This window comes from Trachurus japonicus, chromosome 13, assembly GCF_045865225.1.
Source record: "Trachurus japonicus isolate A0001 chromosome 13, Traja_1.0".
Classification (NCBI taxonomy): Eukaryota; Metazoa; Chordata; class Actinopteri; order Carangiformes; family Carangidae; genus Trachurus; species Trachurus japonicus.
In genome coordinates, this window is record NC_140919.1 from 37,770,055 (window position 1) to 37,783,667 (window position 13,613).

The 13,613-nt window shown below is 42.7% G+C and overlaps 1 protein-coding gene across 1 annotated transcript in view; it reads right to left on the minus strand.

The window, feature by feature from the left end:
• Positions 1 to 5,663: 5,663 nt before the first annotated feature.
• The window catches only part of ppp1r37 (protein phosphatase 1, regulatory subunit 37), a 41,808-nt gene continuing 33,858 nt past the window's right edge, over positions 5,664 to 13,613 (minus strand). The window contains exons 11-13 of the mRNA XM_085796430.1: positions 11,728 to 13,450; positions 11,534 to 11,619; positions 5,664 to 7,976 (exon numbers count right to left, since the gene is read on the minus strand). Coding sequence (XP_085652556.1) covers positions 11,543 to 11,619; positions 11,728 to 13,450 — 1,800 coding nt within the window. The 3' untranslated portion in view covers positions 5,664 to 7,976; positions 11,534 to 11,542. The remainder of the gene's footprint in view (positions 7,977 to 11,533; positions 11,620 to 11,727; positions 13,451 to 13,613) is intronic.

Here is a 13,613-nt window from a genome sequence, read left to right on the forward strand (position 1 = left end):
GAGGTGTTGCACCCCCTCTGTGCCCCCCTCTCCTCTAAGCTCTCATGGCCCAACAGAGATGCTCCAGTCCCTCCAGCCCCCTGCTCATGTGTGCCAGTGTGCAGGGGTTTGTTGCAGTCCACTGGGCTGCGAATCAACAGGCCAGATAGGGGCTGACACCATGGATAAATCCCTACTGTTCCACCAGCATGCCAGCACATTCCTGAGGCACAGCTAAGCCCAAGGAGAGACCCAGCGAGGAAGCATTTGGTCACTTACCACTGTCCCCACACAGACAGAGAGGCCACAGACCTGGAGGCCTGGTTAAACGTCCAGCACCCACAAAGCTGTTTTCCAGTTGGACTGGACTGGTCTCTTTTCCTCCAGTTTCGTTCAGATTTACTAACCCCAGCAATTTAAATCACCAGAAAATGATTATGATTAAAATTGTTACCCAAGTTTATGTCAGGAACTTTATGTTGGTTTGTTGATAACCCTAAAGCAGAAGTAAGCGGAATATTTGTGTTAATATAAGTCTTAAATAGTTATATCTTCCGACAGCAATCACTTATATAGAGTGTTTGGTCTGAAACACGGGTCTGTCAGTCACTCTGCTCTGCTCTGAGCCGAGGAGAAAACTTTCCTTGTATCCTACAACCTTTATCCAATGAGAGAGAACGGCATAAAGGGGCGGTCCTCTCTGTGTGTGCAGCCAAGGGATGCGCGTGAATGTGGTGACGTAGGGACGAGGGCGGGGACTGCTAACTCCATCGGCTGACAGAAAGTTAGCCAAAACCACCGGATCGCTTACTTCTGCTTTAAATAAAACAACCCCCACCCTCCTTATACATCAAAAATACCTGTTATGCAACAATGGAGAAATATACAAATCACCATAAAATCCTCAACACGGAGGGTCTCATTCTCATCAGAGGAGGATGCCCCATAATCAGGGTCCTCCTCAACACCATCCACTGTGACACATTCTCCTCTATGACACTTACATGGTCAAAAAGATATGACAACAGCTGGTTGACAGAGCTGGAAGAGGGAGCACCAAGAGAAATTGGCTGAGCAGGTTGTGTGCAGCTGGCTTTGGTCGTTCTGCCACTCAGGTGGAAAGACAACATCTACAAAACTCAGCAGACGTCACAGAGTCAGCATGTGACTCTTCTGAAGAAGACTGCAGCAGGAGCAGCAGTGGAAACTGTCAAGGTATGACCAAGAAACCATAAGAACCTGCTACCAAGATGAACTATCAGTGGTTCTGCATTACTACAGTAATGGTTATGTTATTTAAGGGCCAAAAGCTTTTTGAAGATGATTAACATTGCATGTTATAGTGACCTCAATATCATCTAGAACAACTGAATAAAATGTGAGTATAAAGCTGATATTTCTTTCTTCTGGGTGAGTCAATCACTTATTTAGAGATGTTAAACATTGAATGGGGTCAAATTGACCTCAAAGATAATAGGAGGGTTAAAGATTAATATTGTTTCTTTATTCCCTTTTAAAACCAGCAAAAATAATCTGAAAACAGTCTTGCTTTGGAGTTCAGTTGGAGTCAGGCAATATTCTGTGTCTTAGCTCTGGTCTGGTCTCCATTAACTCCTGAGGACAATGTCTGTCTCTTTAGCTGCTCAATGGTGAGTTCACTAGCTATAGCTGCTAGCTGAGTCGGCCACCGAGCTGCTGAGTACCAGCGATCCAAAGTCCAACATGCCAAAGTAAGACTAGGTAACATTTGAATTACAACTCCCTGCCGTAATACAGTAACTCAATTGTTATCTGTACCCTGCAGCACACACACACACACACACACACACACACACACACACACACACACACACACACACACACACACACACACACACACACACACACACACACACACACACACACAGTGCTGCTCTTTGCATATTTGAGGATGGTTACTGCAGTAGCCATCAAGTGCTTTCTTTAGAACATTATCACTGAATTTGTATCAAATACTTCAAGAATGTTATACACTATTGGACAATTTAATCTGGGCCTATTACGTAATATTTTATGGGATTATGTAGGAAAACACTATAGTCTGCAAAGTTACCACCAACAATGGGGGTAAAATGAATCATCATAGGATACACACATAAAAGTATATAAAATTGTAAAAGTACAGCACTAATAAATACATGACGCACCCACTCAGAGAATGGACATAACAGAGTGTCAAGTGTCAGAAGATAAAGATTTGTCTATCCAAGCTCAAGATTGAACCCTTATACACAACTGAATGAAGTTTTTCGGGAAGAACAATGTGATTAATTATCAAAAATGTAAAGGGAAATTTTCTTTTAATTGGTTGATTGATTAATTGACGAGTCATCTTAGAATAGCTAATAAGTCCCCTGTGAAATTTGTATTTCTTGCAAAACTTGACAATATTATATTATTATGCTATTTGTACAACATGCTTCACACTTTGTGGTCATAGTCACCCAAGTTGTGTTTTTGTTAAATGGTAAACAAAACTGAACTGATCTTAACCTTTGATACATCACCTTTGTGAAGCCACATACTTGATCCCGGTCCAGCGTGACTCCCTGCTGAGAACAAGCATCAGTCATCAGAAATTCCAGCTTCTTACTTTTCAGCTAAGGAAATTAAACTGTCTCATTGTCCCGGCGTCTCTGGATCTGACAACAAAAAACACTTTCACAGAAAGAAAACCTCACACAGACACACTTTTCAACTGTTCACCCTGAGGTGCACAATCACATGTTTCATACCAATGTGTACAAAGCCAGCCCTCAGGAGTTTGTCTGCCTATAGGATGAGCTATAAACAAGAGAAAACAGGAAGCAAACAGGATATGAAATGTTTTTATTTCAACCAGAATTTACAGGATCCCCCCGTCACTGCAATAAAAACACAACCCAGTGATGCTCACATAAATTATTGTGAGTTTGAAGTGTGACAGCATCTTTGTGTCCGAGCAGAGCAGGAAGTCTTTAGAAGCCACACTGGACGACAACTACACGCAGGTTTGTGTTTGTGAGTGAATATACAGGAATGAATGGACTCACTGTGACTAGAGATGAATGGGTTTCCTGTATGGATGTTTACAGCTGGAAACAGACTTAAGTATTGCACAACATCCTTTTAAACCAACAGTTTCACTGTCACACAATGACAGTTGCAGTAAAAACACTATTGATTAATAATCAATGAAGTCTTAAACATATGTATGGCTGAACACGTTTGGTCAGTTTCATTAACCTGGTACAAACTGAACAATCAGTGGACAAACACAGTGGGGGCAGCGCCTCAGGTCGAGACCCGGCAGTTTACCTACACCTGAGGGAGAGGGGGCAACACATACAGGGGGTGGGGGTTGTTTCGATTAAAATAGGGTTATAGGAGGCTGTACACATTAAACAAACCATCCCTCATGATGATTAAAGGAATTGTCACATTTTGGGAAACACACTGCAGAGGGGAAGATGAGAGGATCAACTGATCAATCATGTCTGTATATGAAATATTAAGCAGTGGTTGGCTCAGATTAGCTTAGCATAAAGACTAGAAATAGCTAGCTGGGCTCTCTCCAACAGGAAAATGGTCTCACTGGGAGGTCGTCTTGTGAAACTAACCTGATAGCCTACATTTATATGTCTAGTCTCTAAAAATGTTATTATGGTTGAGCTCTTACAAGTGAATGGTGGAAACCAATGAATGTATCTACTAGGCTAAATATTCACTTCTTACGTGGCACCTTTCATTAGTTTTCCTAGAATCTGCCCATAGCAACCAAAACATGGTGAGATTTTCATTGCAAGTCCAAGTCAAGATTGTAGCTTTGGTCCAGTATTGAAAAGTTAACGGCGATTTGAAGCACGAGACACATTTACATTAAATAGACACAATCTTTTCACTTTCCTAAACCACTTATGTGCTCACCTTCCCTCATTAGTAAACAAAAAGTAAAAAAAAGTAATTTGAAAACAATTTGGATCTTGAATGTTGCTTTATTGCCAGGGGTCATGGGAAAGGGTCAGGTTGGTCATATAGATGAAAGCCTAGCAACAAAGGACCCTGTTACACGTTAGGGACATTTGACTCACCAGGGGGTCATGTAAGTATTGAAGGGTCCTTATAAATCACATTTTAATAACTTCTGATTTTCTCACAATCTCCTGTAGGCTATTACTGGAGCTTTACAGTGCAGCAGTGGATTAGTGCGGCCTGGAATTCGTTCAGGAGAGACGTACAGAGCAGAGCTCCCACACTGTACTTGACCCCCCGCCTCGGCTACATGCCCTCCACCCAGGAGACGTGAACCCCCTCACCTCTCACCACCACATCACACCCGCTGAACGCCAGTTTCTGCATACATTTCTCTTTCCAGACTCAGTACTGGCTTTATTGTTCTTTGAACTTTTTATTGGCTCTGATGCCTTACACTGGAGCAACTTCTATTAGTGACCCCAAGCTGTTGGTTACCAGTTCAACCACTGTGAATTACTTCACATAGGAACACTCAAAATAAAAGCAATGTCTGAAAAATGAACTGGCAATTGTAAAATTTGAGTTGTCACTTGTTATGTTAACATTTGTGTGATTCTCCAGATTTGTGACATTCACAGGTTGGGAACTACTTTCTGGAGAGAAATATTGCTTTTGCAATTTCCAACATTTTCATTTACACTGGTGTGAATATATGGCGGTGTCAGCTGATGCCACGAGACAACTATCAGTGGGAACGCCATGAACTTTTACAGAGATGAGGCTCGTGATGTCGACAACCATGAGCAATTTGCTTCAGGCACTGATGAATGACAATAACTTTGGTGATCTCCTGACTTTGATCCAACGTGATCATGGAGGGAATCTCTTAATTTATCTCTTATTTGGAGAATGATCGACTACCTTGTACTAATGACATTTCCATTTGCCTCACTGTTTTTTTTAAAGCGTTAATTAGCGAATATTAGCATATTAACACGCTAACCTATGATATTGGACATGGTAATCATAATCAATGCATATTTTTGTCAACATTCAGAAAATCTTTAAACTGAGATTCCCATGTAACAACTTGCACAACTTGTCCAACCATGTGACTTTAAACCATCATTGTGCACTTGACAATATTTTACAGGATGCATTAAATGTGGGTTTCTTTACAGTTTTTCAAATGTCCAAGTTAACTTAGCTGTTGTTGTAAACCACAACTCCACAAACACAGCTTTAATGCTATTGTGGTATTTTTTCTGAGATGGGTTGGACAAAAACAAAAACAAAAGATTTAAACTGAATTGTTTGAAATTTGGATTGGATGGAAAATGGGCAAATTAAGTGCAAAACTCCCCTCCCTCAACTGTGCTAAAAGGATGAGGATTAAATAAACAAACTAGATATCAAAGTCTTTGGAAAAGCCAACAAAGGGTTTACCTGCTAAAACTCAAATACATACCACATTACTTTCATATGGCTCAGCTGGTTATCAACAATCTAATGGTCAAACATGATTTTATGCGATGGCCGTGGTTAGCAAGTCATCTGAAAACAGACATTTAAAAAAAGAACTACTGGTTGTATCCACATATCCAAACCAAACCTGATCTGATATGCATATTCATCTGCAGTGCTCACACATTAAAACGTTCTATATTTAATTGAATCATTCAGTCATATCCTTAGTCATTACATGCATTTATTTGAGAGGAACAAATTTCGCCATACATATCTTTGTGATTACCAGCACATTTCAATTAAGTTAACAAATTATTATTAAAAATTTCTAAAAATTAAAGCATTACAAACAGTGGGGGCAAACTATCTGTTGGGTGGAGAAGAGCAGGAGGGTCGAAATATGCTCCTTTATAGAAGAAAGAAAGAAAGAAAAACAACAACAAACAACACACCTGCCTGTATCTGTCTCAGGAAAAAAAAAAATCAAAGCAGGGCAAACCAGTTCTCTTCACAAACATACATGAAGTTTACAATTCATTTTAGGTTTTACTGCCTTGCTCTGGAAAGTTCAGGACAGGAGTTGGATCTGAAAAGAGACTTCAGCGCCTGCAGTGTGTTGTAATGTGATACTGTGATATTCTTTGTTCTGGCTCCACTGTAGGGGGAGAAAAGAGAAAAAAAAATCCACTAGCGCCCTCTTGTGGCCACAGCTTCACCCAGCAGAGTAGCATTAAAGCAACAAGGATTTTGATTATGTTTGCAGTGTCATTGTCTTTGAATTCATTACTGCACCCCGACTGTTATCAATATCAACCATTCAATCATATTTACCCTTCCTCCCAACACAGATTAACCCCCTTCCCCTCCAAAAAAAAAAAAAAAAAAAAAAACCTAAACTAAATATTTGCTCTAGTTTAAATCTGAAATATACATCAAAAAAAGAGGGCAACCTTTAAAAGCAACCCCCCATAATGGAAAAAGAAAAGATAAAATGAGGAGGCGGGGGTGAAGAGGAAAAGGGCAGAAATAAATCAGGAAAAGTTTATTAGCTATAAAATAAATAGAAAATAAAAAATTTCTCAAAGCAGCCCAAAAAAAAAAAAGGGATAAACAAAGACTGAATCAGAAGAGGTGAGTTTGAAGGCAACATGATGTGAGCTGGAGCAGAGAGGTGAGGCGGCACAGAGTACCAATGGAAGACTGAGGGACATGAGGATGGGGGGGGGGTGGGCGACCGAGATCGAGCTGCTTTTCCTTGACCGACGCTCCCACATCAATGACTGGTTGAACGAAGCAATAATAGTGTCTGAAGTTGCAGATAATAAAAGACAAACAACCTTTTTTTTTTCTCTCTCACATCACATGACTGTAAACAACTCAAGAATCAAAAGCAGACAGCATCGCTTTCTGACATTCGCAGAAGTTCCAGGTTTTTCAGCTTTGTGACTTTCGGAAACAGAAAAAAAAGAAGAAAAAAAAACAAAAATTAAGCGGAGGCAGGCGGAATTCAGTCACAGTTCCTCCACATCAGACTGGAAGAGACTGACGGGAGTGGAGGTGTAGGTGGAGGTGGAGGTGGTGGTGGTGGTGGTGGTGGGGGGACACTGATTCCTGAGGGGCCAAAGTGAGCAGAGGACGAGAAAACAGACAAGAGGGGAAGTCACTTTGGCAGAGGTCCCTTAGTTTTTTCTTTTCTTTTCTTTTTTTTTTTTCCAAAGAGGGGGAAAATGAGTGGGAGTGGGGGACACAGGCATAAAACGTTGACATTTAAACAGACACGTTAACCTCTTCAGCTTTTCGTGGTTATAAAAGCCTTTTGACGGTCGGTGACCTACTTCCACCTCTACAACAAGTGTTTTAAAGCCAGCAGGTCCAACTCAGCGATGTCCGTCACCGTTATTTTGTCTCGTCTGAGTGAGCGAGCCGCTGACCCGCACTTTTTCCTCAATCGTCACCGTCATGTCTTTGCGTATGTGTTATGAAAAAACCTTTAACCGCTAGTTATTTTCTCCAACTACAGTGGGAATCTACAGAGGAGAGCGAGAACGGGCCGAGAGAAAGGTCTGTGTTCTGTCTTTGGTTAGTGTTTCGTCCTCCTTCCTCCCGTCTCTCCTCCTCCTCCTCCTCCTCCTCTCCGACAGGTGGCTTTGCTTTGCCTGGAAAGATTACAGGTTTGACAAAATGTAGTGATGACAGTGTGATTTCGTTTCTCTCCGTTTCCTCCCCCTCTCTCTCTCTCTCTCTCTCTCACCCTCAGTGTGCATATGTTGGTGTGAGTCAGTGGTTGATGTAGTGTGGATGTGCAGGATTGGTCACAGCCAAGCTCGAGAGGTTTGTTTGGGTTCGTTTTCCATAGTTAGCTTGTATTTTTGTATTTTTGTGTATAGCACTCTGGCTGTAACACCAGGTCTTCTATCCTTTAAGGAATCATCACGTTGTTGGTAAAGTAAAAGTGAGAAAAACATTGTTGGGCCAACGGTCACGTAGTAGAGCCAGACAAACTATCCGAGTTCTGTTTTCTCCTGTCCTTGCGGTCCCTGTGGAAACAGAGGAGGGGTGATCTGAAATTAGTCCTGAATGTAGCAGAAAACATTTCTTTTTAAAACAAATTTCATAGCATATCCAATTATACACAAAGGAAAAGATATTCTTCTCATATATTTGTAAAGATTCCAGCAGTGTCAGTGTAAAAAACAAACACTGTAATGGAAGGATATAGAGAAAGAAGTAAACCAAATTCCAATTCAAAATATGATTGGTGATAACCAGTTATATAAGGAGCTTAAAATTACTATGGATCCAATTACAGTACACACGTTAGATATATGGTTTAAAATACTGAAAATGTACAAGATTCAGAATGATGCAAAAATATTAAAATGGATAGCTTATGACAACAATTTCAATCCAGCAAAATATGATCCGAGATTTTTACAATGGACAGAAAAGGGAATAACTGCTTGGTGTATGTTAGAAAATAAAGGGGAGCTGATGAGTTTTGCAAAACTCAGGGAAAGGTACGAGTTGGATATGTGTGAACTCTTCAGATATTATCAAGTAAGGGACTACTATAAAAAGGAGATCAAGTCAGATTCCTCCAGGGAAGTGAATGATGTCATCCGAATTTTAGTAAAAGCATATCAGGAAAGCAACATAAGAATAATTTCATCATTATATCACGGATTGAACAATAACAATAAGCATTCAACTACATATATTAAGATGAAGTGGGAGGAAGAACTTAATTTAGAAATTTCAGATGAGGAATGGCACGAAATGTGGAAGGTACATCACTCAACCACTTATTCACGAATCTGGAGAGAGTTCGCATGGAAGAATCTAATCCGCTTTTTTATTACACCGAAAATGAAAAGTAAACAGCTACGCAGTCATCAAAAGTGTTGGCGGGAATGTGAATCTTTTGATGTAGACCATTCTCATGTCTTTTGGAATTGTCAAAAAATAACTGTATTTTGGGAAATAGTATGTAAGGAGCTACAGAAGATATTAGGATATGGTGTGATGAAGACCAGTTCAGTGCTTTATCTATGTAAATTTTCAGATGAGACCGTTAACACTAGTGATGGCTATTTGATCAAAATACTGCTGGTAGCAGGCAAGAAAGCCATCACTAGAAACTGGGGAAAAGAAACAACACCAACGAAAGATCAGTGGCTGTCAATTGTGGAAGAAATATTTCTAATGGAAAAACTGACACATATACTGAGGCTACAAGAAGCTCAACTGGACAAGAAATGGGAGAAATGGTCACTATACAAGACTCAAGACAGTATCGGACAGGAACAGTAACTGATGAATACTCTAACCCACAAGATAGTAAGAATAAGTTGTATTCCCAGGCAGCTTTTGTTATATTTGATTGTATTTGTATTTACTTATGTTGATTTGTCAATAAAAATTTAAGTGACAAAAAAAAAAACAAACAAACACTGTACCTCCTAAAAAACTTTTGGGTGATGTTTTCATTTCAACAGAGACTAAACGCATCTCTCCACAGTAATACATTCTCCATTTTCCTGAAACATTTTGTCAACACTCACAGGCTATAATAAAACTAATACAGCTTTGCATGCTGGGTAGAAAGCTGACTCAGACAGTGAGTGTCTGCTGCTGCCACCTCATCTTTTTCAGACGGGCAGCCGTGTAGCCGAGGTCAGGGGCAAGAAGAGGGAGGGAGGGCTTCTTGTGGCTACGACTGGAGTTTATGATGGAGTGTTTATTTTATTTTATTCAACTCGATGGTATACAGTGCAACCATGGCAACAACAGAACAGAGAAAAAATGAACTGATTCAACTGCAGTATTAGAGTTGCCTGAATTACACAACTCATCAGCCGAGTACTGACAGACCAAGGAGAAACAACGTTAAAGCATCAGATTAAAGAGTCAACAGTACAGATAGTAAACAATATTTATGATGCTAGGCAGCGAAACTTGCTCTACTATTATCATATACTTCTATCCACTCTGTTTTAAGATACAACACACTATCAGTATGAGACAGTGGGTGGACAGCAGCCTGGGGTGAACAGTTTATCCAGATTGTCGACCTTTTATTTAAGCGGATAGTTCAACATTTTGGCAAATTGGCCCATTGCCATAATCCCTGTAGTCATAGCAGTAGGTTTATTACCTTTATTTGTCGGTGCAAGCTATTTTTCTTTCTTTTTATTTGTTTTCAAGGCAAATCCAGAGACTGCTTGCCGAAAAACGGCCCCCAACTGGAACGCACATCAGTGGTTTTGCATGAATTTACCTCGAAAACAACTCCCTCTCGTAACGTTCCGTTATTATCTCATAGTGTGGTGAATGTGCAGGTCACAACTTGTTCTTGAGAGCGTTTTGGAGTTGTTGGATTGTGTATTTGATGAGTTTGATGAAGGAAACCAATAAATTCCATTAGCATCCGTAGCGTAGCTCTGAGCAGCTCACGGCTCTGCTCCGCCGTTCTAAAAATAGCTTGCACCGACAATTAAAGGTAACAAACCTACTGCTACGACTAATAGGGATTATGGAAATGGGCCAATTTGGCAAAATGTTGAACTATCCCTTTAAGAGGTTAAACATGACACTAGCAATGAGACCTGGGTTAACGCAGCAGTCATTTTCCCATCCAGCACCCACGTTGTATAAATAGCAAAAATGTTTGCACTCCATGGACGTGTGGGTCTTAAAATGAGGTGTCATCAGGTGTATTGTGGGTGTGCTGCTATCCTGCTATCCTGCATATACGTGCTCCTGTGATTCAACAAGAACATGAGATGTCACTGTGATGATTTGTGCTGTTTTATCGGATGTTACGCCCCCCAAAACACTCCCATGAATAATTAAGAGATTACGTCCAACCCCTTTACATTTCCATATTTTGCACATTCTGTGACATAAACTGTAAACTGTCTTGTCTGTAACAACATCTATTGCACGTCTGTCCGTCCTGGGTGAGGGATCCCTCCTCTGTTGCTCACCCTGAGGTTTCTCCGATTTTTCCCTGTTAAAAGGGTTTTCCATGGAGTTTCTCCTCAGTCGATGTGAGGGTCTAAGGACAGAGGATGTTGTTACGATGCCATGTAAAGCCCTTTGACACAAACTGTTTGTAAAAACGGGCTATACAAATAAAATTGCCTTGCCCTTTAAACCCCTTTGATTCTGTCAGAGCCTGTCGGACAGACAAGGACAGGGACACACTTCAGACCATGTGCTTTGGATTGTTTAAATAGAGCCCAAAGTTTGTCTGTAAACTGCACTGAAGATCACAGAGTTTGAGTTTTTTTTCGTTTTTTTTTTTCGCTCTGGACTCATTGTAATGATGACATTAACATTCAAGTTACACTAGAAAATATCATGGATATACTAGGATAACAGCACAGCCTGGGGTACAAAAGCAGTTTAAATGAGTCATAAAATTGTCATCAAACAATTATTGAAGAACAGCAGTTAAATTATATTTGTGCTGTTGAAATGTTTTATTTGAAGTTACTTGTATTCAGATCAGCATTAGAGATAGAAGTACATTTTCCAAGTTGAAGACTTTGAGTCACAGTGGGTCGACAGTGTGATGGTGGAATCTGTTTACCTCACAACCTCATGGTGCATCTCTCCCTGTGTCCAAACTGGCTTCAAGCAGCAGCTCCTCTAGGTCCTGTCCACAGCTGACACTCACTACATGGGTGACACACAACACACATCATCATTTTCAAACCTTTATTTCTGTCAAAAAGAAAAAGAAAAACACCACAGAAGCAAAGATCAGTGGTTACAGGGACGCACCGTGCTCCATCACACAGCTGCTGGGTTTGGGGCTTTCAGCATCTAGAAGGTGGAGGGAGAACTCGGGCTTCAGGCCGTTGGGCAGCGCCGAACCGACTACTTCGCCCTCCAGGGCCTCGGCGAACTCCACCTCGTCTGCGGAGCTCTCGTCGGGCGAGTCCTCCACTTCGGCTGGTGAGACTGAGTCGGTCGTGGCTTCGTCTGCTTGAGGACTCGTCTCCTGTGCTCCGCTCTGAACGACAGACTGTTCCTGCTGATCGGTCTGGACAGAGAGGACAGGCTCTGCGCTCTCTTCATCTGCGTCTTTTTGCTGCTCCTCCTTTGGTTGCTCTTTATTTGGCAGGTTGTCTTCTGTCTCTGTTAAACTGGACTCTTTGATTTCTGACGAGCTGGCTGCCGGTGCCTCCTGCTCCTCTTCGTGACTAAGTGCCTTCTCTCCGTCTTCTTCTTCCTCTGCTGGATTCGCCGACTGTGTCCCCTCTGATGCAGATGTGAGCTCGTTCTGTAGCTGCTCAGCTGCAGATGTTAACTGTTGGATGTTTATTGCAGAGTTACTGTTCTGGGTTTGACTCGGTTTACACTCTTCGTCTTTGCTATCAGGGGACATCACCTCCCTCTTATCTTCTGCAGGGTCTTCCTCTTTCTCCTCTCCTTCTGCACAAGCAGGCTCAGGCTGGGGGCTTTCGGTGCTCTCCGTCACCTCCACAGCGAGCGGAGAAGCTGCGGCCTGCACCGGTGAGGGCTCCGAAGGCAGGGCTGGTGCTTGTAGATTTGGATCTGTCGCTTCTGGGTCTAAGGTACAAGCTGTTACGTCCTCTCTGGGTTGACGCTGCGTCTCTAGTGTGTGGGTCTGTGTGTGATTTAGTGCAGATTCTGAGTGTGCTACCGGACTCTGCTCTGTCGGTTTACAGTCTGTGGACTGAGCAGGCGAGCGCTCCTCGGCCTCCTCCTGTGTCGGCTGTGTGCTTTGTGTGGGTGCGGGCGGGGGCTGCGTGTTTGTGTCCACAGGCTTCTTTGAAACCTCTTTAGTTTGGCTGGGAGCTGCTGGTGCACTTATGGGGAGCGGGAGCAGTAGCTGCTGCTGCTCGGGGGGGCTCTCCACCCGGGTCACCATGAAGATCTTATGCCCCCTCCCTGGGCTGGAGACGGATATGCAGCGACCGGGAGACGGAGGGGTGCCGGGAGGAGCCGCGGATTCTGTGACGGTGATGCCGGAAATGACGCTCTGTCCTCCGGCGGGCGAAGCAGACGGGGATGGCGGCGCGCATGAGGCACTGAGGGGGGGCGGTGCAGCCCCCGTCCGGGTCGGAGGAGCAGTCTGGTTTGAGTGAGCGAAGGAGTTGGAGGTGGTGGACTTGGTCACCACCTCCTGGTCCTCTTCGTCCTCGGTGTCCGAGTCCGACTCCAGGATCACTTGAGCGACCTTCGTGTCGGGGCTCGCTCCTCCTGCCTGGCTGCTTCTCGGTCCTTCATTTCCTGTTTTTTCTCCCCCTTCCTCTTCTTCTCCTCCCTCTTTCCCCCCTCCCTCGCTGCTCTTCTCTGAGGCTGCTTCCTCCTCCTCCTGTTCTCTGGTCCCGTCCTCTGTGGCGATTTCAGCCATGGAGGCCGACTGCCTCATCTTCTGCTCGGTCTCCTCCTTCTCTTTAGCCAGGATGAAGTTCCTCTTGCAGCCGTTCTGGATCTCGGAGAGCAGGGCTTTCTGGGTCTCAATGAAGCTCTTCACCTGTGAGACAGAAAATATGGCTCAAACATGTAATAAAAACAAGGAGGATGTCAAACTAAACACGACTAAATCAGAATGATTCCTACAGTCTCATTTGACTCCTTCCTTCCTTCAGTCAGTGTCAATGTTTGACATACATTTTACCCTGAGGTAACAGTGTGGG